Source organism: Halichoerus grypus, chromosome 9 (genome assembly GCF_964656455.1).
Source record: "Halichoerus grypus chromosome 9, mHalGry1.hap1.1, whole genome shotgun sequence".
Classification (NCBI taxonomy): Eukaryota; Metazoa; Chordata; class Mammalia; order Carnivora; family Phocidae; genus Halichoerus; species Halichoerus grypus.
Window position 1 is genome coordinate 84,384,500 of NC_135720.1, and position 25,295 is coordinate 84,409,794.

Here is a 25,295-nt window from a genome sequence, read left to right on the forward strand (position 1 = left end):
TAAGGATTCTATTATCTTAATACAACACTGTTACATATTTTATATTCATTTTTGAAGTATCTAAGTTATCTCTCCTGTATCACATACCACAAACAGAGGCAAAACTATACAAAATAATTTGACATAGTACTTCTGGAATGTTAACCTAATAAAAACTTACACTAATGTGGGCTAATTGAAGGACGACTAAATTACAGAATTTTTTTTTTTTTTAGATTTTATTTATTTATTTGACACAGAGAGAGAGAGACAGCTAGAGAGGGAACACAAGCAGGGGGAGCGGGAGAGGGAAAAGCAGGCCTCCTGCAGAGCAGGGAGCCCGACGCGGGGCCCAATCCCAGGACCCTGGGATCATGACCTGAGCCAAAGGCAGGCGCTTAACTGACTGAGCCACCCAGGCGCCCCTACAGAATATTTTTAAAGGAATGTGGTTATTACTCAATGGCATACACAGTAACGGCCATTAGAAGAACAAATATTGACTGAGAGAGAGAGAACCAATACCAAGACTGAATGACAAGGCCCAATTACTACACTACTTAGTTTCTGAGGAGAATACACTTTTAAGAAAGTTTATTCTCTTGTATAAATCTCCTATAATCTTCTCAAATAATATTGCTCTTATAAGTCATATCACAGCATTATCAGCTCCCTGCATTGTCTTCTACAGACCCTGCAAACCCTTTCTTCCTAAGTAATTTAAGTGTAGCCTAGGGGCTGAAGGTCCAATCTCTGGGACTGAGTAAGGCCAGAGGACAGCATAGGATGCCTTAGGTGAGCCCAGCAGTCTCCATTCTTCCTTCATTCCACATCTGTAAACTGGACATGCCTTTTCCTGACCCAGTTATCCAAAGGCCACAATATAAGAGCTTCTGAGTCATCAAAACTAAGCTGGCCCATTTCATCCCCTGCTTTCCTCATATTGACCCTCTGTATCAAAATTTCATGTTTAACAATCTAGTATATATTTCAGCTCAGTTAATCCATGCAAAAAATCACTAATTTTCCAACTAATGATTTTTTAACATTATATTCATATAAAACAATTTCAGTTCAAGTATTTCAAACTTGGTTTCTTAATATTTCTCCACAGAAAGCCTAGAGCCTTGGAAAAATATATTTAAGATCGAAGGATAGCTAACACTTACACTGAGAGCTATGTGCTATGCACTGTTCCAAGTAGTTTACATGCACTTACTCACTTAAATATCTTCTCACTACCTGATAGGGTAGAACTAGCATTAACTCCAATTTACGCATGAAGATAACTGAGATGTAGAGAAGTTAAATAACTTACCCAAGATCACATGGCTAATAAGTAGCAGAGCCAGGATTTGAACCCAAGTAAACTGGCTCTGGAGTTAGATTTTCTGTTGTTACTGTGGCCTTATCAAACTATAATGTGTTACTTAACTCACATTAAAAAAGTCACTATTACCTAGCATGCGGCAATAAAAATCATTAAAACTTGTTTTATTTACATTTGCATTTTATAAGCAGCTGATTAACATAAACTGAAATGTGATGAAATGAATTTGCAGCTCTAATCGCCATTTATATACTCCAATATATTTAAATTAAATTAATGTGCTAATGTACAACTATTTCCCCTTAATTTATAGCAGCATATTTTCTTTCAAGGCATTATTTATGTTTTTAAACACATTACAGAAATTAAATGACTTAAAGCATATACAGAAAGAAAAAACTGGAAATAAATTCAGATGTACATATTCAGAAAAAGGTACTGAAGTTAATAATATGTGTCTTAAAAATCAATACAGCGTCCTTTTCGTTCCCAATCTCCGTATCGGGTAGGTTCTGGGCCTCTAGGTCCACCTTTTTCTTTGGTAACAGGATTAATATCATCTGGAAATTCTAAAGAAAGACAGAAGATGCAGAAACAGTAGTCAATAGAGACCAGAGAGGCATTATGGCCAATTCTGAAGACAGGGTTACAGTAGACACCACTGACTAGGTTATTACTGCGCAGCCTTTTAAATGAACTGTAAATGTGGTTCTTTTTCCCAAGTTTGAGAAATCACTTCAGGATACAATTGTCATATTCAATGAACTTTATTACCTACATTAATTACTTAGAATTCTTGGAATGTTCTCAGGCCCCAATGTGGGGAGTTAGCTGCATATATGCTGATGGATTGTAAGAGAAGGAAAGGAATGCAGGGAATACAGAGTACAAATCCATAAGGTTTGAAAGGTCTTGAAACAAGATTACTTTGGCTCCATTTCTCAGTTTTCTTATCAGTAAAATGGGTACAACAATCGTACCTGATTTAGTCTGTTGAGAATTAAACGAGGAAATGCATGTAAAGGATCTAGCTCAGTGCTGGGTACGTAAGAATGATCAATTAATTTTAGCTAGGAGGACTCTTGCCCTTCATCATAGGGTTTTGGCTTCAGTAAATGGTTAGCTGATACTGCCATTTATGGACACAACAGATGTTACTATTAATACTGTGTGTTCATAATAAGACCATCCATCTTGAGTCAGGCCCACTTTTGAGCGCTTTATTCATAGTAACTCGTTTTGTCCTCATGATAATCCTATGGGACAAGAACAGTTATTGTCTCCATGTTATAGATGAGGAAAATGAGGCACAAAGGCGCTCCTGGTTACACCGCTACTACTGTGGTAAAACTGAGTTTGAATTCAGACATTCTGGTTGCAGTCTTATACTTAGCCCATAAACTACTGCTCTGTATATGGGAAGAGCAGGAGAGGAATCAGCTATTAGAAGGAACCCCAATTCTTAAGCTGTGTCTCTTTAGAAAGCTAAATGGACATCACCAAAATCATGTAGTCCCTCCCTAGGAAAAAGAAAACAGAATTTACCTCGAAAAATTTCAAATATTTATCTATTTTTAAAATTCTTTCTCTACTGTGAATAAACTCTTCCCCACTTATCATTCTGTTTTCTAAAGAACTCCATCCTTGGACTTCCTCTGAAAGCCTCTAAGGGAAGCTCTTCTGTCTCCCCTATTTCTGGGACTGAGTGTCTTAGTCAACTTGGGCCGCCATAACAAACTACCACAGACTGAGTGGCTTCAACAATAGAAATTAACTTTCTTACACTTCTAGAGGCTACGAGTCTGAGATCAGGGTGCCAGCATGGCTGGGTTCTGGTGAAGACTCTCTTCCTGGCTTGCAGATGGCCCCTTCTCACTGTGTCCTCACAAGGCAGGGAGAGAAAGATTAGCTAGCTCTCTAGTGTCACTTAATATGAGGGCACTAATTCCATCATGGGGCCCCAGTCTCATGACCTCATTTAAACCTAATTATCTCTCAAAGGCCCCATCTCCAAATACCACCACTTTGGGGGTTAGGGCTTCAAATATGGATTTCAGGGAGACACAATTCAGTCCACAGCACTAGGGAAGAAAGGGTCAAGACATCCCTGTGCCTCACTCCTACTTCCAGCTTCTCATTCTCCCACCAAATCTCTATAGCCTTACCTCTTTTGAATTCCACACCATTCACTTGTCCAATGCTTTTCTCCAGTCTGGTAATAAAGACTCTTCTATCTTCTTGGATAGAATCAGTACTTGGTTCACAGCTTCACCTCTCCCCATTATCCTTCCTATGAACACCCATATTAGTAACCTCACATACCGAGGCCACAGAGGACCTTGGTCCTCTTTCCTAGTGGTCTTCACATCCACTTGTGCCATCTGCTTTGATTTCATTATCTCCTGAATATGTTCCTTCTCTAAGTCCCACACTCTTGAGCTTTCTTCTTTCTGACTGCAACCTTCTATGGAGGCTTTTCCCTCATGTTTCTTTAACCTAATTTTCACCCTCATTATAACCTGCAGTTTTCTGAAACTTTTTACTCTCGCTAGTGCCACCCTGAGTTATGCTGAGTCACATTCTAGACTAATAATGTAAGAGTTTTCTAACTCTTCTGTTTTCTGACTCTCATGATTTCAGCCTAATCTGCACAGAAGGATGAATTAATCTTTCTAAAACAGAATCCCTCCTCCACATTACATTAAGTGAAAGAAGCCAGACACCAGACACAAAAGACTATGTACTGTATGATTTCATTTATATAAAATCCTAGGAAAGGCAAAATTATAGTGACAGAGAACAGATTCATTGTTGCTAGGGGTTGGGGAAATGAGACTAATTATAGAGGCACTAGGGGCTCCTTGTGGGATGGAACTGTTGTATACTTTGTGTTGGTTACATGACTATAAACACTGTTAAAATTCATCGAACTGTTTACTTAAAATGGGTGAATTTTATTATATGCAGATTATACTATAGTAAAGCTGATTAAAATAATCTCCATTCAAAAGCATTCAGAGGGGCGCCTGGGTGGCTCAGTCGTTAAGCGTCTGCCTTCAGCTCAGGTCATGATCCCAGGCTCCTGAGATCGAGCCCCACATCGGGCTCCCTGCTCAGCGGGAAGCCTGCTTCTCCCTCTCCCACTCCCCCTGCTTGTGTTCCCTCTCTATCTCTCTCTCTCTGTCAAATAAATAAATAAAATCTTTAAAAAAAAAAAAAAAAAAGGCATTCAGAGCTTTCCTCACTGTCTACTGCAGAAAGCCCATATGCTATAATCTGATCCTTCAGGCCCTCCCAGATTTGAGCCATATCTACCTCTCTGGCTTTAGATTCTATTAATCCACTATGTACACTCTATGCTGCAGCCAAACAGGCCCACTGGCCATGTCTCACAGGTATCATGTTCCCTAGCCTCTTTCTCTCTGACCACACCTTTCTCTTTTTTGAAACATCTTCCCACCATGCCTTTTTTTTTTTTTTTAAAGATTTATTTATTTATTTGACAGAGACAGCTAGAGAGGGAACACAAGCAGGGGGAGCAGGAGAGGGAGAAGCAGGCCTCCTGCAGAGCAGTGAGCCTGACGCGGGTCAGGATCATGACCTGAGCCAAAGGCAGACGCTTAACGACTGAGCCACCCAGGCGCCCCTCTCCCCACCATTCCTTAACTACTTATGATTTTATTGTGTCTTTAAACCCCAGCTCAAATGTTATCTCTTTTCTCTATTTTTCTTCTGAACTTTTTTTGCGTATCTCTTATGCCAGTTATCACACAACATCCTATTCACAGTTTTGTTTTGTTTTTTAAATTTTATTTATTTATTTGACAGAGAGAAAGAGAGTGCTCACAAGCAGGGGGAGTGGCAGGGCAGAGGGAGAGGGAGAAGCAGACTCCCCGCTGAGCAGGGATCCCGACGCGGGGCTTGATCCCAGGACCCTGGGATCATGACCTGAGCCGAAGGCAGACGCTTAACCGACTGAGCCACCCAGATGCCCCTTCAGTTATTTTTGTATCTCATTTTCCTTATTCATCCTTGCATCAAACAGAGTGCGCAGCTGCAAACGATCTTCCTTTATTATCTTTTTTTTTTTTTTAAGATTTTATTTATTTATTTGAGAGAGAGAGAATGAGAGAGAGCACATGAGAGGGGTTAGGGTCAGAGGGAGAAGTAGACTCCCTGCTGAGCAGCGAGCCCGATGCGGGACTTGATCCAGGGACTCCAGGATCATGACCTGAGCCGAAGGCAGTCGCTTAACCAACTGAGCCACCCAGGCGCCCTTCCTTTATTATCTTAATAATGAAGTCTACTCTCTGCAAACGGACAACCTATACACTTTTCTTAGAATGACATATGTACCAGAGGCAGGGAGACAAGCCTAGAAGGAAGGAAACAAGGAAGACAGACCAACAGAACCATAGATGCTTGAATTTGGGCTTTATTGGTAGGATGGATAAGAGGAGATGAGTTGACAAATGTTAAGGAGGTGGCATCAACAAGACTAGGAGCCAGGACACAGGAAGAAGCAGGAGTGAAGAACTATCCCCAGATTTCTGAACCTCTGCTTTTGGGCAGAGGGAGAAGAGCTTAAAAAAACAGTTCAGGAATAAATGGTTCAAGGAATAGGAGGAGGAACTGGACAAAGCATAACCAAAACCAAGACAGGAGACTTCCAGAAGCAATGGTTAACAACACCGAAGCTTACAGACAGTTCCTATAAAATGAGGATTGAAAAGCATTTGCTGGGTTTGGTGATGTTTACTAGACCAGTTTCTAAGAGATGGTATGTTCAATATAAATTTCAGTGATTCAAAAGTTATGATGAATACCTAGCATTGTGTCAAACAGATGATTACCTTTTGAAATGTACTTTTTTCTTTTCTCTTTTATTAAATATATGTAATATTTATCATTTTAACCATTTGTAAGTATACAATTCAGTGGCATTAACTACATTCTCATTGGTCTGTAACCATTACACTATCTATACCCCAAAGTTTTTCCTCATCCTCAATATAAACTCTGTACCCATTAAACAAAAACTTTCCTTTCCCCCCCTCCCTCAAGACTTTGATAACCTCTATTCTACCTTGTCTCTATGAATTTGCCTACTCTAGGCACATAATTTAAGTGGAATCATATTTGTCCCTCTGTGTCTAGCTTATTTCACTAAGCATAATGTTTTCAAGGTCCATCTACATTGTAGCACAACCAAAATGCCATTCCTTTTTATGACTGAGCAGTATTCCACACACCACATTTTGTTTATCCATTTATCTATTGATGGACATCTGAGCTGTTTCTTTTGGCTACTGTGAATAAAGCTGCTCTGAACACAGGTATACAGGTATCTGCTCAAGTCCCTGCTTTCAATTTTTTTGGATATATACCTAGGAGTAGAATTGCTGGGTTCTATATCTGACTTTTCTGAGAAGCTGCCAAACTGTTTTCCAGAGTAGTTGCATCATTTTACATTCCCACCAGAAACACAGGATGGTCCCAATTTCTCCACATTGTTGCCACCACTTATTTTCCAGTTTTTCTTTTTCTTTTTTTTTTTTTTTTAAGATTTTATTTATTTATTTGACAGAGACAGACACAGTGAGAGAGGGAACACAAGCAGGGGGAGTGGGAGAGGGAGAAGCAGACTTCCCGCCGAGCAGGGAGCCCGATGTGGGGCTCGATCCCAGGACCCTGGGATCATGACCTGAGCCGAAGGCAGACGCTTAACGACTGAGCCACCCAGGCGCCCCATTTTCCAGTTTTTCTTAAATTGTAGCCATCCTAGTTGGTGTGAAGTGGTGTCTCACTGTGGTTTTGATTTGTAAGGAATGTGATGTTAAGCACCTTCTCAAGTGCTGGTTAGTCATTTGTGTATCTTTGGAGAAATGTATATTCAAGTCATTTGTCCATTTTTGAATTGAGTTGTTTTTGTGGAGTTGTAGCAGTTTTCTACATACTCTTGATATTCTGTGTCAGATATATGATCTACAAATATTTTCCACCATTCCGTAGGTTTTCTTTTCACTTTCTTGATAATGTCCTTTGATGTCCAAAATTTATTAATTTTGATAATGTCCAATTTATATACTTTTGTGTTTGCTGTCTATGCTTTCGGTGTCATAACCATAAAACGGCTGTCAAAATCAATCATGAAGATTTTTCCCAGTGTTTTCATCTAAGAATTTTATAGTTTTATCTCTTAATTTTAGATTTTTGACATATTTAGAGTTAATTTTTATATATGGTGTAAGGGTCCAATTTCATTCTTTGCATGTGGATATCCAGTTTTCCCAGCACCACGTATAGAAAAGACTGTCTTTTCCCCCACTGAATGATCTTGGCAACCTTCTCAAAAGCCAATGGAGCATATATGTGAGGGTTTACTTCTGGGATTGCTACTTTTGTGTATGATGTTTTAATGAAAAATTTCCTCTTAGATTTTTGTGCTTGGCTAAAACTATGAAAGAAGAATTTTACCTTTAGATTATGCTTTTTAAAAGTCTCCATCATTTTGGCTGACTGATTGATCTGGTTATTAGACTGGGCTTAATAAAGTGCTATAAACTGAAATATTTAACTGAATGAACAAAAAGAAAAGCTTTTATATTCTAAAGAGCTCCAGATACAGGTCCTTGTATCCTCTGTTGATATCTTCTTGCCTAGGACGCTTCACTACATAGATGGGTTAACTCTCAGGAGACAAGCAGGGGAGGCAGGCCAAAGTTTCAGACTGGTATGTTTACATTTACGCTATCTAAAATCATATTTTTTGAATAGCTAATACTTGCACATGTTCCACAATTCAAAGGTACAAGAGTATAGAATGAAAAAAAGTAGCACTTTAAAAAACAGAGCTTTAAGACATGAACCAAATTTTGTATGTACTAAATACAAAACAATGTTTAGTCTATTATCCCACCACCCTCAAAAAACCTCCTTCTCCAAACTTCCCCTTCTCTTTCTCCAACCACATGGCTATGGTGAGAATAACCACCTTCACCTGTGACCCACCCCACTGGCCACTCAGATTGATTTAGCTATAGATACCTGCTCTAAGCTTGGCCAATGAGCTCTCTTCTTAAGAAATTTGGAATTAGGGGCGTCTGGGTGGCTCAGTTGGTTGAGTGACCAACTCTTGGTTTTGGCTCAGGTTGTGATCTCAGGGTCCTGGGATCTAGCCCCGCCTCAGGCTCCACACTCAGCAGGGAATTTGTTCAAGATTCACTTCCTCTCTCTCACCCCCACCCAGTGTGCTCTCACTCTCTCATATAAATAATAAATCTTAAAAAAAAAAAAAATTTGGAATTAGAACTAAACAATTGTATTTTCAGTCTAGTTGCTCTATTGACCTGAGTAGCAGCAAGGAGCAGTTCCTTCCACCCAGCGGACTTAGAAGGGAGTCTGATGACAGAAAACAATGAAGAGAAGACCAGGGACAAGAGGAGGAGGAAGAATATCCTGGTTTCCATACAGTGTTTACTCCCAAGGTCCATTTTTTTCCAAGGCCCAGAAGCATCATTGCCCTGGGGTACCCCACCCGTGTACCTTGTAGCCCAGTAACAACCTGAACTACCTTTTGTTTAAGTCTGCTCAAGTGGTTTTCAAGTTATTTGCATCAAAACAGATCTCAATTCATATACTTTGTCATGTGAATAATGGGGTATAGTAAATAAAACAAACACAGTCAATCACTGTGAGGGGTTTGGAAATTATTTTTTCTAAACCTACCCAAAGTGATGGTCAGTGTGGTAGTTTATTCATTGTGAAATATGCTTTATTATTGTTGATAAAGAATTATAAACAATAACATGTTTCTTTCATTCTTTTTTCTCAATAACTAAAACACTTTCTTTGACACTTCAAAAATTAAGAGAAGCTTTATTTTATGCTTCACAGATACTGCATTTTTTTTTTTTTTTTTTACAAATTGTGGCATCCCTATTATGAGCAAGTCTATTGGTGCCATTTTTCCAAATAGCATTTGCTCACTTTGTGTTTCTGTGTCATATTTTGGTAATTCTCACAATATTTCAAACTTTTTCATTATTATTACATTTATTATGGTGCTCTGTGATCAGTGATCTTTGATATTACTACTGTAATTGTTTTGGAGCATCAGGAAACAAACATATAAAACAGTTAACTGATAAATGTTGCACGTGCTCAGACTGCTCCACTAAACAGTCGTTCCCTTGTCTTTCCCCCTCTTTGAACCTCTCTACTCCCTGGGACAAAACAATACTGAAATTAGGCCAATTAATATCCCTACAATGGCCTCTAAGTGTTCAAGTGAAAGGAAGAGTCACATGTCTCTCACTTTAAATCTAAAAGCTAGACATGATTAAGCTTAATGTGGAAGGCACGCTGAAAGCCAAGATAGGCCAAAGCTAGGCCTCTTGCAACAACCAGTTAGCCAAATTGTGCAGGCAAAGGAAAAGTTCTTGAAGGAAATGAAAAGTGCTACTTCAGTGAACACACAAACGATAAGAAAGCAAACAGCCTTATTGCTGATATGGAGAAAGAAGACATCTCCATAATGTCAAAGAGCACAAGGTGAAGCAGCAGGTGCTCATGCAGAAGCTGCAGCAAGTTATCCAGATCTAGCTGAGATAAGTAATGAAGGTGACTACATTGAACAACAGGTTTTTCGATGTGGATGGAACAGCCTTCTATTGGAAAAAGGACTTTCATAGCTGGGAGTAGAAGTCAATGCCTGGCTACAGTGCTTCAAAGAACAGGCTCACTCTCCTATTAGGGGCTAATGCAGCTGGTGACTTTAAGTTGAAGCCAGTGTTCATTTACCATTCCCTAAATCCTAGGACACTTAAGAATTATCCTAGGGCGCCTGGGTGGCTCAGTGGTTGAGTGTCTGCCTTCGGCTCAGGTCATGATCCCAGGGTCCTGGGATCGAGCACCGCATTGGGCTCCCTCCTCGGTGGGAAGCCTGCTTCTCCCTCTCCCACTCCCCCTGCTTGTGTTCCCTCTCTCGCTGTCTCTCTGTCAAATAAATAAAATCTTTAAAAAAAAAAAAAAAAAGAATTATCCTAAATCTACCCTGCCTATGCTCCATAAATGGAACAACAAAGCCTGGATGACAGCACATCTGTTCACAGCATGGTTTACTGAGTATTTTAAGCCCACTGATGAGACCTACTGCTCAGAAAAAAAGATTCCTTTCAAAATATGACTGCTCATTGACAATGCACCTGGTCCCCCAAGAGCTCTGATGGAAATGTTCAATGAGGTTAATGTTTTCACGCCTGCTAACACAACATCCATTCTGCAGCCCGTGGATCAAGGAGTCATTCGAATTTCAAGTCTTATTATTTAAGAAATACATTTTGTAAGGCTGTAGCTGCCATAGGTAATGATTCCTCTGATGATTTAGACAAAGTAAGTTGAAAACCTTCTGGAAAGGATTCACCATTTTGATGCCATGAAGAACATGTGTGATTCATGGGAAGAGGTCAGAATATCAACATTAAAAGGAATTTGGAAGAAGTTGATTCTAACCCTCAGGGATGACTTTGAGGAGTTCATGACTTCAGTGGAGGAAGTTAACTGCAGATGTGGACATAGCAAGAGAACTAGAACTAGAAGTGGAGCCTGAAGATGTGACTGAATTACTGCAATCTCTTGGTAGAACTTCAACAGATGAGCACTTGCTTCTTATGGATGAGCAAAGAGTGGTTTTGTGAGATGGAATCTACTCCTGTTGAAGATACTGTGAAGACTGTTCAAATGACAACAAAAGGTATAGACTGTTACACAAACTTAGTTGACAAAGAAGTGGCAAGGTTTGAGAGGATTGACCCCAATTTTGAAAGAAGTTCTACTGTGGGTAAAATGCTACCAAACAGCATCTCATGCTACAGAGAAGTCTGTCATGAAAGGAATAAATCAATGTGGCGAACTTCATTGTTGTCCTATTTTGAGAAATTGTTATAGCAAGCACCACCCTGATCAGTCAGCAGCCATTAACACTGAGGCAAGTCCCTCCATCAGAAAAACATTATGACTCACTGAAATCTCAGATGATGGTTAGTATTTTTTAGCAATAAAGTATTTTAAATTAAGGTATGTATACATTGTTTTTTTAGACACAGGGCTATTGCACACTTTACAGTCTGCAGTATAGTGTAAACATAACTTTTATACATACTAGGAAGCCAAAAACAGTTACTTGACTTACTTTACCGCCGTATTTGTTTTATTGCAGCGGTCTGGAACCAAACCTGTAACATCTGTGAGGTATGCCCACACTCACTTGTCAGTGGTTCTTTCTCTAAAGTAGAATCTTCGGGTGCATCAAAACGACCTTCTGGTAACTTTGGCTTCTTAAGAGATTGTTTGATGGGTTTGGACTTTTCTCCTTGAGAACTCATTTTCCTCACAGAACGACATAAAAGGGGTGATCCTGGAGAGTGGAGACAGGGAAAAATTAGGAGCTGTTCTTTTATCCTACTTTAAAAAGTTAACAGTTTTACTTGTTTTTAGTTTATACATTCACATTTATCAAAGTACAAAAAGTACAAAAGGACATACAGTGAAAATTCTTCCCTCTATCTTCCAGAAAGGCACTTCCCTTCCTCAGAGGCAACCAATATTATCAGTTTAAAAAGAAGAGCTTTAAAATAAATTAGTTAACCATTATCAAAATTGTAAAAACTTATACATAAAATACTGATTCCTGTGTGAAGCAATGCCCCAAATACCAGAAATGAGATGATTAAGTGTTACTAAGTAGTACAAAGTTTTAAGGACAATATTTATTATTTAAATTACAAGAGATTGTTATTTAGTATTCTTATATTTGAATCCCAAATCACGATTCTCTTTTCCTGCCAATTAAACATTTAAAAAATGTATCGGGTATTTACAACATATAAATGAGATCACTTTCTCCATAGTTTACATAGAGAAAGCTAAATTTCCTAAACTGCTATGAAAGTTATCCAACCCTTGTTAAGATCATGTTCAATAAGTGCAAAACCACCCTGAAAAAAATGACTTCAGAGTTGGGTTTTGAATTTCCTAAAAGGAATGGCTTTAGAGGCAGACAGAGTTGGGGACCAGTTCCAGTTATACTACTGTGGTAAGCGGAATAATGGCTTCCAAAGATGATCGGAACCTCATACCCAGAACCTGTGAAGAGGTCAGCCTCCATGGTAAAGGAGAATTTAGGCAGCAGTTTGAATTGAGGTTGCTAATCAGATGACCTTAGACTAGAACAATTACCTTGGGCTATCTGTGTGGATCCACTGTAATCACAAGAATCCTTAAAAGGGGAAGAGACAATTGGAAGAGAGAACCAGAGGGATGACAGCATCAGACAGTCTTAATGGATGCTGCTGGCTTTGAAGATGGAGGAAAGGAATTTCAGCAGCCTCTAGAAGTTGGAAAAGGGAAGAAAGAGATTCTCCCCCTAGAGCATACAGAAGAACACAGCCCTAATACTTTGATTTCAGTCCAGAGACTTCTCATCCATTTCAGACTTCTCCCCACTAAGTTTGTGACAACTGGTTACAGCAGTATAGGAAACTAACAGTTGTTTGACCTTTGTCAAGTGACTTACCCTTTCTAACTCTGTTTCCTCCCTTCTAAATTGAAGGTAACAGTACCTATCTCATGAGTTACTAAATAAATTAAACAAGACAATTCATGCAAAGCTTTTACTACTGTAATAAATTTTATCTAATATTATCATCATAGTATTATCTGCAAGCTCTTGGTAGCATTACATATAATTAGAATTTTCTTTTATTACATGTATTTTATTCATATTCTAGCTAACACTACATCACCCTACCATCTGCTTTAAAAAATTATATATAGGGGTGCCTGGCTGGCTCAGTCAGTTGCGACTATTGATCTCGGGGTTGTGAGTTCGAGCCCCATGTTGGGTACAGAAATTACTTAAAAATTATATATATACACACACCCATACATACACAAATATATACGCACATAACTATTTGTACATATATATATATGTTTTTATACATACACACCCTCCACAGCCAACTTGGAATTTATGTAAGACTTGTTTGTAAGATTACATAAAATTAACATTATATACAAACTGTATTAACAATTTCGAAATAGTACATCAGGCTGTTCATTTGCATATCTACTGCATATAGCTCAGGGAGTAACAAAATTCTTGTTTGAATGACCAATTAGAATACAAACTACCATTCTCCCACAGATCCAAGAGCCCATAAAACACGAGGATTAAAAAAATAAATACATAACTGAATGTTTTAATAAAGCTATGACAATGATCTACAGAATTAATATAGTTTTCTCCCATCTACATGCTCACTTATATAAAATACTTCATATTTGTGATAAAAATTTCTATACACATTAAAATAAAAGCAGTTACTTATTTAAAATTTTTACTTACTTATTGATTTACAGTACAGACCATTTTGCCTTCAAACTCCCACTTCAATATCTAAGGACATATTGTATTTTTTCTTATGTCCTCAAAATAATATTTAAACATATACTAAAAGGCTAAAGAGAAAAACCTGCAATAATATCTTATAAGGCAGCATTTATTTTTATTTAAGAAATGGAAAATATAGAAATATGAGTTTCTGATTATATTAATATATTTCATATAACAATCTGATCTTGGTTTATTCTGTTTAAAAAATATATTGAAAATTTTGGTGAACATAAACCATGCTCAATTGAAAGATATTTCCAGTCCAAATCACGTGATTTTTGTTAATTAGTCACTTCTTATCTGAAGTATAGGATTCTTTAGAATGTGACATCAATATATCCCAATTTAGGAAGTTTAGCCAACCTCCACAATAGAAACTTCTGTTCATTAATGCCCAACTATCTATCCATCAACAAATCACAAATTTATAAAGCATGAAAGGTTGTTTCTAAGTCATGATAATTCAATAATAATTAATATGGATATACAGAAAGAATTTTAATAGTTACAAATTAGATTCTAAATGTAGACAGATTTTTCATCTATTCCGGCTAATGCCTAGATTCTGCATCTGGTTACTAAGCAAGTCTGTCTTATTGTACATCAAATAACTCACTTTGAAGCCTAAAAATCAGCCACGTATTTAACAGATACTAGTAGCCACCTGCTACTATGCACTCAGACTCGACTCAATACAATAAATTAGCACTTTCAGTTTTAGGTTTGGTTGTTTTGCAAATCAAAAAAAAAATCTCTTAACTCAAAGCTTGAAATGATATTCAGTGTAAAAATTAACCTTGGTATGTTCCAAATCTGTAGAAATTCCTAAGCATTTACACAAAATCATAAAAATGGCACAAAATAGTCTTGACTACCAATTATAATGCAGACAAAATCTGAAGCTAAAAATTTTGCCTCTTAAATGATGCATATATATGTGTTACATGTCTGCTATGTGCCAGGCTCTGTACTAGGGGCTGAAAACATGACACCTCATTAAACCTCACAATAATCCGATGGGGCAGGTCTAACGGTCTTTAATTCACAGTAAGTCTGTTCAATTTGAACAAAATGATTTTCTGAAAAAGTGACATTAGGTAGGTGTGGTGGAACTGTCTCAAGTAGCCACTTTGCCCTTCTTCCATTTGGTTCTAGGATTCCCACTCCCACCTCATTTGCTATTAAGCTAAGCACCAGGCCACTTGCTTAGAGATGACATTTCCCAGCCTCCCCTGCAACCAAGCAGCCACGTGTCCAAGTGGTGACCAATGGGTTGTGACTGGAAGTGATGTGTGCAAATTTTAAGTTGCCTCACTTTTGCAACAAGCTGATTGCCCTGGATTTCTTTTCCCATTTCCTTGGGTTATAATACAGACATGGCAGTGACCCAGCTTTAACCACGCAGATGTGCACAAAACCCAGGGCAAGGTGACACTTAAAATATTTAATGACTTGTATGATATAGACAGTGCCCATTCAGAACCTATGTCCAACCATTCAGAAGAGACACAGGTTGTAAATAACTAGTAAAAACTCAACTCTTGTACATAGGGCTGATCAGCAGCACTGCCCTACACATGGTGGAGCAACAGGATGAAAAGAACACGGATTTGGATGGAAAAGAACTCTGTCAAAGCAGAGTTGTCCTCCCCGTCTCATCGGCAGAACTGTTACAGCAGCTTGGCCCTTTCCTTCAGTAATACAAGGGACAAGTAAAAAAAAAACAAACTTGCAAACTAAGGGCACTAGAATCACACATGGGTTCCAATGCCACATTTAGCAATGTGACTGACCCTAAGAAGGTTACTGTATCTCACTGAGTCTGTATCCCCCCCCAGAATGGGGGTACTTCTACTTACCTTGCAGGCTAGCTCAGAGAAATGAAGTAACGTGTATGTCTCTATGTGCACACTCTGAATGGAATAATAACTTCAGCTTAACGGTAGGACACAGAAATCATTGTGCAAAAGGGTTTTTGGAAAAGAATATGAATATGAGTGTACTGTGGGAAAGAGAGAGGAGCAGCAAAGGAGCAGTGAGAAACTAGTCCGTAGGTCTGGCCTTGAGTACTTCTGAAGGAACTTTATCGTAGAAAAAAAGGTTACAAGGAAAAGTTAAAAGACCAGTATTCTCAAAGGACTCTGAGACCATGGAGGTCTAAACAGAACTATTTTTGTAGGCAGGTAACAGTGTGACAGAATGGGGAGGAGGAGAATTCCTCTCATTTCTGTACCGTACAAGATAAGACAGGGAACACCATGCCCTTTGGCACCCACACGCTTTATAGCTTTGGAAACAAGTCCGTGCACAGCCACCTGGCAGGGTGGTGGCAGGGAGGCACATACAGGTAGCCTGAAGGCGGGTAAAAAGGGTCTGTCGGATCATAAGGATTAGCAAAGGGGTGAAGGGGAGCCCCAGAGCCACTCCTGTGGATTCTGCCTATCAACTAGTAGGTACTAAGCAACAGTAATTATAGCTGACCCTTGAACAACACAGGTCTGAACTGCACAGACCCACTTATACATGGATTTTTTACAGTACAGTACTGTAAATGTATTTTCTCTTCCTTATGATTTTCTTAATAACATTTATTTTCTCTATCTTACCTTACTATAAGAATACAACATATAATACATATAATATGCAAAATATGTGTTAATCATCTGTTTATGTTATCACAAGGTTTCTATTCAATAGTAGGCTATCGGGAGTTAAGTTCTGGAGAAGTCAAAAGTCATACGTGGATTTTTTTATGGTGCAGGGGGTCAGCCCCTAACCCTCACAGTGCTCAAAAGTAAGCTGCGTATTAATGTTCGTATTACATTTTGGCCTTCAGCAAGCTTCTGACTACCTCAACTGCATAAGCAATACCTGACAAACTTAAAGCAAAAATCATCCTTTGAGAAACAAGGAAATCACCACCATAAAGCCCATGTCTTCTTCTTCAAGGGGTGGTTTGGCCTTATCCAAAGCCTATTTAGAACTCTGTTTATAAGTACATTACAAGCAAGAAGATGACCTTCTGAAAGAATAATAAAAGCAAAGGAAAAAAGACTGAATGACCGTTAAATCAAAACAACAAACAACTTTTCAGAACTTCTGTTTCTGGCAATTTGATAAATTAGAGATGCCTAAAAACCTATAGCTATAAAACATCTAAAAAGGTTGAAAAAATATACAAAAATCTCTTAATCAGACAAAGAGCCTTTAAGAAAGTATAAAATGATAAACTAACAAAGCTGTTCAGTGAGGTCACCAAACACTTAAACCACTACATATCCTGTCTTTCTCACCTAGAGCAGGGGTACAGAGCATCCAGAACAGCAGAGAGAGGAGTCTTCTGAGCCTGAGCAAGACAAAAAGCCTATAAGAGGCCAGGACTCTGGGAGGCTCAGCATTCAGAAGAGAAATTGAGCCTGAAGATTTTAATGTGCATATAAAACACCTAGAGGATCTTGTTAACATGCAGACTCTGAGTAGGTCTGAGTGAGACCTGAGATTCTGCATTTTAACAATTGCCAGGTGGTGTTCATACTGCTGGTCAAAAGAGCAAGGAGCTAGAAGCAAACTTCCAGTTAATGAAGAGAACAGTTAAGGAAGGAAAAGTATCCATCTCAACCTTGGTTCTAAGTGGAGATGAAAAAAAAAAGAAGCCCTTACAGAAATTTTGAAACTACTGGCTGACCACACCCATGTTTATGCCTGATTACATACTATCTCTATGGTCCAAAAACGCCCAAGGGGAGCATCTTATATAACGTGGACCCAAGTCAAGGTGAAGTGCTCCAGACATAGGGGAAGAGCAGAAGCAAATCCTCTGTGGAGAAATACCTTCTCAACTCATGTCTCATGTAAGTCTCAAGAGAGAATCCCAGTAAAACATTTGAGGAAACAAGCCATCACAAGCAAGAGTCAGTGAAATCAACAAACACAGCCAGACCATAAAGATTTGACATACTGAAATCACTGAAATCAGAATATAACTATTTAATGTGTTCAAGGGAAAAAAAGCCAAAAAGGAGAAACGAGTAAGACTATGAAAGGCCAACTTAAAACACAAAGAAATTTAGAAGTGGAACAATGTAAATTTAAAGCTCAATAAAAGGGCTAAATAGCAGAACAGATACAGATGAGAAGAGAATGTGATCAAGAATTAAGTTCTGAAGAAATTATGCAGGAAAAAGCAGAGACAAAGATGAAAATAACCAAAGAGAAGTTCAAACATATGGAGGATAAAATGAGAAGGTCTAACAAATGTTTGTTTAATCATAATTCCACAAGGAGATAGTGGAAAGACCATGAGAAGTACAACAGACAGGAATCTGCAGATATAGGAAGAACAAAGAAATGCCAAATTAAGGGCAAAAAAAGTACATCTGAACACAAGGTAAAATGAACAACCCCCAACAAGAAAGCCAGATCAAAGGAAGATCCAAGAAGAAGCCAGATAAAAGACAGATTACTAATGAAGGAACATTAGTAATAACAACTTTAGTAATAACTAAGTAACATAACTTCACCATAGCCGTAATAGAAGCCAGAAGATAGAGCTATGAGAAAATGATACACCCACTAAAACCACCTTTCAAAAACAAAAAGTGAAAGAAACCAGATTTTCAGATTAAAAATAAGACCTACATCAAAAAGAACACTAAGAAACTTTATCACAAAAGACAGTCATGAAAGAAACTTCTAAGCAATTTACTTTAAGAAAATGATCCCAAAAGTAGTGTGAGATAAGAACAGAGAGAAAATGAAGTTTTATTCATTGACTGTATAAAACCGTAATAATAACTGTGATGTGGGATTATCAAAACCACAATCCCATCCCAACATATACACGAGAATACACACATATACACACCTAAAAGGCTGAACAACAGAGGTAGAGGATGAGTGAATTCAAAGCATTTTTACACTTTGCACTGTTTAGGAGAAGGTGTTAACTTTAGATTTCCTTAAGTATGCATTTAGATTTCAAGGGTAACCAATAAAAGGTAATTTATATTCTTCCAAATCAGCAGAGGAAAAAAAAAATGGAAGAAGAAAATATTTAATTCAAACCACGTATGACAAACAGAAGGTGTAAAAAGATGGTAGAAATAAAGCCAATTATATCAATAATTATGATTGTAAATGGACTGAACTCTCCAGTTAAATGGGTATAGACTGTCAGACTCCAAAAAACAAAATAAAACAAACAAAATCCAGGGGCGCCTGGGTGGCTCAGTCGTTAAGCGTCTGCCGTCGGCTCAGGTCATGGTCCCAGGGTCCTGGGATCGAGCCCCACATCGAGCCCCGCATCGGGCTCCCTGCTTGGCGGGGAGTCTGCTTCTCCCTCTCCCACTCCCCCTGCTTGTGTTCCCTCTCTTGCTGTGTCTCACTCTGTCAAATAAATAAATATTTAAATTAAAAAAAAAAAACAAAAAAAACACAAAATCCAGCCACATGTTGTTCATGTAAGAAGCTCCATTAATTACCATGTTTCTTTAAAAAAAAAAAAAAAAAGACCAGTGTTAGGACCTGAAGATTTGAGTCCTTCATCACCCCCATTGATATGTTGAAATTCTAACTCGTCATGTGGTGGTATTAGGAGGTGTGGCTTCTTTGAAGTAATTAGGTGATGAGGGTGGAGCCCTCATGAACAGGATTAGTGCCCTTTTAAGAAGAGATAGGAAAGCCTGCTGTGGCTTTCTGCTCTCTGCCACCTGAGGAGACAGTTAGAGGGCAGCCATCTGCAAACCAGGAAGCAGGCTCTCACCAGAGACCAGATGTCCTGGCCCCCTGATCTCAGACTTCCCAGCCTCCAGAACTGTGAGAAATAAATGTTTGGCGTTTAAGCCACCCAGTCTATGGTATGTGAGATGCACATTTCCATGTTTTTAGTTTTATTTTAAAGAGAGAGACACACAGAAAATGGAAAGAAAATAACCACAGTTAGAGAAGAAAACGATAACATAAATAAAAGACATACAAGTGAGATAATCAACAAAAGCAAGAGTTGGTTCCTTTAAAAGTGAAGTCTTTGATCAGGCTAATAAGGAAAAAACAAGAGAAGGCAAAATAAATAATACGAAGAGAAGAGACTACATAATTATAAATGAGAGCAGACATTTTTTTAAAAAGGGAACTTTATGCCTATATATCAAAAGCATATAATATTAACAATTTTCTAGAAAAATTTAACTTATCAAAGCTGACTAAGAGAAAACCTGATGAACAATGCAATAACCGCTATAGAAATTAAACCAGTAATTTAAAATCTTCCCTCAAAGAGTAGTTTTATACTTGAGTTATACCAAATACTCAAAGAATGAATAATTTCTTTAAACAAAATATAACAAAGAAGAGAAAAGGGTGGTAAGATTCTTAAATTCACTGTATGAGGCTAGAATAACTTAAGCTTCAACCAGAAAAGGAAACTGCAAAAGAGAAAAATTATAGGCCAATTTCTTTTTTGTTTTTTAAAGATTTTATTTATTTATTTGACAGAGACACACAGAGAGAGGGAACACAAGCAGGGGGAGTGGGAGAGGGAGAAGCAGGCTTCCTGCAGGGGAGTGGGAGAGGGAGAAGCAGGCTCCCCGCAGAGCAGGGAGTCTGATTAGGGGCTAGATCCCAGGACCCTGAGATCATGACCTGAGCCGAAGATAGATGCTTAACCAACTGAGCCACCCAGGCGCCCCTACAGGCCAATTTCTACACAAAATATTAGCATACCAAATCCAACACTGTATTAAAAATATAGTCATCATGATCAATTTGAGTATTTTCTAGGAATGCTAGAGTGATTTAGCATTAGAAAAATCTACAATTCATCAACTCACCAGATTTAAAGGAGAAAAATGATATAATCACTCGGAGAAGATGAAGAAAAATGAAGTCAGTAAATTTCAAGATCCAGTCTTAAAAACCAGACAAATACATAAACAACAATAAAAACCCTTCTAGACATAGCATAGGACTTTGTTAACTTGATAAAGCACATCCACAGCTAATGTGACACTTGAAATACGAATGCATTCCCTTTAAAATTACAAACAAGGTATCATCACTTCTAGACAACATGTTACTGGAAATCTAAGCAAGACAGAAAAACAAGAGAAAAGAAAAAGATATAAATATTAGAAAGTGAGAAACTAGATTTTCATTACTTGCCGTTAACATGACCGTCTACCTAGCAAAATACCCTCCCCACCTAGCTATAATAAATTATTTAAACTAATAAACTAATTTAGCTAGGTTATAGGATACAAAAGCAATAAATAAGTAAACTATGTTTCTATACATAAGCAGCAATCACCAAATGACAATTTAAAAAAATATCGAGCAGTGTTAATCAAATCCCAACAGGAACTTTTTTTTTTTAAGAATTTGATATGGAAAGCAGATACCTAAGAACAGCCAAGGCACTTCTGAAAAACAAAATGGGACGATTTAACCTATTAGATACCAAGATTTATTACAAAGGTGGGACGCCTGGGTGGCTCAGTCGGTTAGGCGTCTGCCTTCGGCTCCCGTCACAATCCCAGGACCCTGGGATCGAGTCCGTATCAGGCTCCTTGCTCATCGGGGAGCTCAGGGGGGAACCTGCTTCTCCCTCTGTGTGCAGCTCTCCCTGCTTATGCTTGCTCTCTCTCTGACAAATAAAATCTTAAAAAAAAAAAAAAAAAGATTACAAAGGTATGGTTATTAAGACAGGTGGTATCAGCACAGGAATAGACAAATAGATCAATGGAACTGAAAAGGGAGCCAAGAAATAAACCCATGCCTATATGCTTATGTGAACCTGACTGAAGACAAGCTGGCATTGTATCAGTGAAGGAAAGGCCCAATATATGGACCTGGGACAAGAGATTACTGATGTGGAAAATAAATGAAATTGGTTTCCTGCCTCACATCATACACAAAAATCAATCCTGGTAGAATAAAGGCTTAAATATAAAAAGCAAAACTATAGACCTTTGAGAAGAAAGTATAGGAGAATAGGGTAGGAAAGGCTTCCTTAGACAAGATCACAAAGCACTGACAATAAACAAAAGGATCAAGACATGACGACAATTATGATTATGTGTTCATCAAAAGACACCTTTAAAAAAAAGGACACCTTTCTTTCGAAGTTGTGTGATTGTATATGCAGATCCGTTATTCTATTCTGGGCTGTTATATAGGATTAAAAAAAAAAAAACCACCATGGAGTGACAAAAACAGCCCCCAAACTGGGCTATTTGCCACTTACATAACTAAAAAAGGTTTAGTATTGAAATATATGTAAAGAATATAAATAAGAAAGACAAACAATCCATTAATAAAATGAAGAGATTTCACCAAAAAAAGCTAATAAATATTTGAAAAGAGGTTTAACTTCTCTAATTAGAGAAGTTAACAGAGGAAAGTAATTTAGCTAGGACAGTGGATATAAAATCCAGAAGCAAAATCATAATGACATACCATTTCAACACCTTATTCAGACAAAAATTAAATTTTCTGATGATTAGCAATGTTGACAAGTTTGTGAAGCAACAAGAACTGATGTTTCTGCTGGTAGGAATGTAATTGCCGGGAGGAATGGAAATGCCTTTATAACAGCTTGGCATCGTATTATAAAATTGGAAAGGCCTACACCGTATGTTCCAGGAATTCCACTCCTTGCATTACAGCACCCATAACAAGAACGTGTAGCAGCCAATCCTGGTGTTTCCAGAATTACCCAAATGTCCACTGGGAAGAATGGAAAAACTGTACGATATATTCTCACAACTGAATGATTAACTACAACCTCACACATCAATATAGATGAACCTCAAAATACAGTGCCAGTTGAAAAAGGCCAGTAAAATAAATACAAATGGTAAGAAGCTATTTCTATGAAGACCAAACCATGTAAAGTTACAACCGCATCAGGAAGAAGCACCCAGTAACTGCTTGGTAACAGAAGTATTCTATTTCTTAAATTGGAAAATGAGTTCATAAATGGAAGATTTGCTTCATAACTTACACGTGTATTATACATTTTTGGTATCAAATACTTCATTCTTAAGTTGTTAACACAAGTGAGAAAGGGATGGTGAATGAACACTCAACAAAATTTACAGTTATTACTCTGGAGTTGGGATAAAGTGAGACTTTCACTTAATTATTCACTCCTGGACCATTTAAAATGTTTACAATTAACAAGTAATATGTTTGGGGAGAAATGGTTACAGAAAACAAACTGCATAGAAATCTGGGGCCCATTACTATGAAGGGCAGTAATTCTGTTTTCAACTTACACAATTTCTCCAGGATGTCCTCAATTAAAACTATGCTTTGCATACTCTATGGGTAAGTCTAAAATACTGAGAAAATCTGCCAACAAAAATGGGTTAAAAAACGCTGGTTTTTACTGAAAGCATGCATACTTTCTTTGTATTAACAATTCTTGACTTCATCTAATTTTTATTATACTAATTTGCTACTTTGACGCACCTCTGCACTTCTCCAATTTTTTAATACTGTACACTGCCACAAATCCTTTTTGATATACGAGGCATTCACAGAATTTTTTTCCACGAGCACCAGAGAGTAGTGCGCCCTGAGAGCTCCCAAGTAAACAACCCCGAATGTTCGCTGCCCTTCCTAACCAGTGACCGGAAGGAAGCAGGTGCCCGGGCTGGAAGGGCTTGGGTGATCTTCTAGCCCTAGTCCCACCCCCGAGACCCGGGATGGTGAAGGGACCTGCCCAGGACCAAGACGTGGGTGGCCGAGCCGAAAAAGAGAAGCTCTGCAGCACCCGGCGCCTTCAGACGCCCGGGACACACGCGGCTTCCCCCGAGGGAGGACTTTCTCGCGGCGCCGGGCCTTCGCGACCCCGCCCACGACCTCGGCCCCGGGGCCGGGCGCCTTACTTGCCGCTCTCCACGCGGTGGCCGGGACGCAGCCAAGCAACCGAGCCAGCCTCGACACAGACATGGTGCCAAATCCCACAGCGTCCTCGTGGGCCCAGCAGGGAGAAGGGGATAGTCAGCGGCACCGACCGGGGCCCACCCCACAGGGAGGGCGGAGCTCTCGTGAGGTGGGGCCTGCGTGTGGAGGGGCGGGGCCTGCGCGTGGCCGGGCGGGGCGGGGCGGGGCTTCCGGAGCTCTTCCTCGGAATCCGTTCTCCCTTCCCAGGCTGTCTGTTGGGGAAGGCGCGTGGAGGGCGTCAGCTTTCTCGCGAAGCAAGACTCAAACTACCCTGACCCGCGTGTTGATTAAAATCCCAAATCACGGCTGAGGTTGGATGAGGGAATAATTCCGTGTATGCCTCTTAATCTGAGGCAGAGGTCTCTTGAAAGATCTCTTTTATAGCACACAAAGGTGAAGCACCTTTTACTCAAGCCCGTGTAATAATAGTCTTTCCTTTTTCACTTCTCTTTTATTTTTTAAATACCTGGTTGTTCAGTGAACTCCTAATTCGTCAGTTCTGACTCACTGACGAGATGACCTGAAAGATGACAGTTTTGAGTGAAGAGCAGAGCAAGACAGGCTTGCCATCTGGTTCAGGTTGCAGTGGAAGGAGCTCTGCCAGTTGGCCCATAAATTCCAACAGTTCCAATGACGTTTGGAGCATATGTGGCAGATCAGGAGGCTTTATGTAACTTGTGGAAATCCTTACAATCACAGTGCAGGTCCCTAGATTTTTATTTTTTTATTTTTCAGAAAAGTTCTTGGCTGTTGGGCGCTGGTAATGTCTGACAAGGTGACATTAGGTGGCTATGCAATCTGAGTTTCTCATCATGAACTGGGAGTTATCTGATCCTCCTAGATAAGGAGTCCTTTTACTAAAAGTATTATATACAAAACAGGGCCAGAAACAAAACCCAAGCAGTTTTCATTAGCAGTTAGCTCCCACAAATACTTTTGACCCTTAGTTCATATCTACAGTTTAATGATGAGTTCCTTGTGACCAGTTGACTGAGGAAAAAAATTCAAAGCCGATTATGGATGGCTTTGCTCAATATACTAACTCAGCTATCAATGGACTGCCTTGGCATTTAAAGCCCCATTTAACAGAGGCCCTCAAGGAACAGCAGAGAGAGATCCTCTCAGAGGCTAGAACTTTATCCTGTACACTTTGCAGGGAAGGAGATGTGATGTGAGATAAAGATCTACATAATTTCATGGGCACTGGTTTAGTCAAGTCTTGGTCAGGGACTGGGACTGTAAAGGTTTTGGATAGTTCTTTGGAATAGGACCTCTCAAAATTGCCCGAAAACATAAGAATATTTGGATCTCATTGCCCCCCCCCCAAAAAAAACCCAGCTCCCATTTCAGAAGGGCTCTTAATCAGAATAAGATTACTGTGTTATTATCTATTGCTCCGTAACATATTAAACCAAAATTTTGCCTTAAAACAATAAACACTTATTCTCAGTTTTTGTGGGTCAGAAATGCAGGAGCCAGTGTGCCTGTGGCTCTAGGTCTTAAGGGAGGTTGCTGTCAAGCTCTTAGCTGAGGTTCCAGTCCCATATGGAGGCACAACTAGGGGAGGATCTGCTTCCAAGCTTA

General features: G+C 38.9%; 1 protein-coding gene across 2 annotated transcripts; it reads right to left on the reverse strand.

Annotated features, from left to right (window-relative positions):
- Positions 1–199: 199 nt before the first annotated feature.
- SDHAF4 (succinate dehydrogenase complex assembly factor 4) lies at positions 200–23,829 on the reverse strand. Of its 2 annotated transcripts, none has more exons than XM_036067187.2 (3): positions 23,654–23,821; positions 11,577–11,726; positions 200–1,878 (listed from the first exon to the last, which is right to left on the reverse strand). In XM_036067187.2, the coding sequence occupies exons 1-3, from the start codon at positions 23,715–23,717 to the stop codon at positions 1,769–1,771; spliced, it is 324 nt and encodes a 107-aa protein (XP_035923080.1). In that variant the 5' UTR covers positions 23,718–23,821; the 3' UTR covers positions 200–1,768. The 2 variants fall into 2 exon arrangements, with proteins under 2 accessions (XP_035923080.1, XP_035923081.1); XM_036067188.2 differs by lacking the exon at positions 200–1,878 and adding an exon at positions 10,203–11,042 and having other exon boundaries at positions 23,654–23,829.
- Between the last annotated feature and the right edge of the window lie 1,466 nt (positions 23,830–25,295).

Excerpts from the sequence above, each read along its gene's own strand:
- SDHAF4 (XM_036067187.2), bottom strand. The coding sequence starts at position 23,717 with ATGTCTGTGTCGAGGCTGGCTCGGTTGCTTGGCTGCGTCCCGGCCACC. Across the intron at positions 11,727-23,653 it reads CACCGCGTGGAGAGCGGCAA|GATCACCCCTTTTATGTCGT; the intron begins GTAAGGCGCCCG and ends TCCACTCTCCAG. Across the intron at positions 1,879-11,576 it reads AGAGAAAGAACCACTGACAA|AATTTCCAGATGATATTAAT; the intron begins GTGAGTGTGGGC and ends GTCTTTCTTTAG.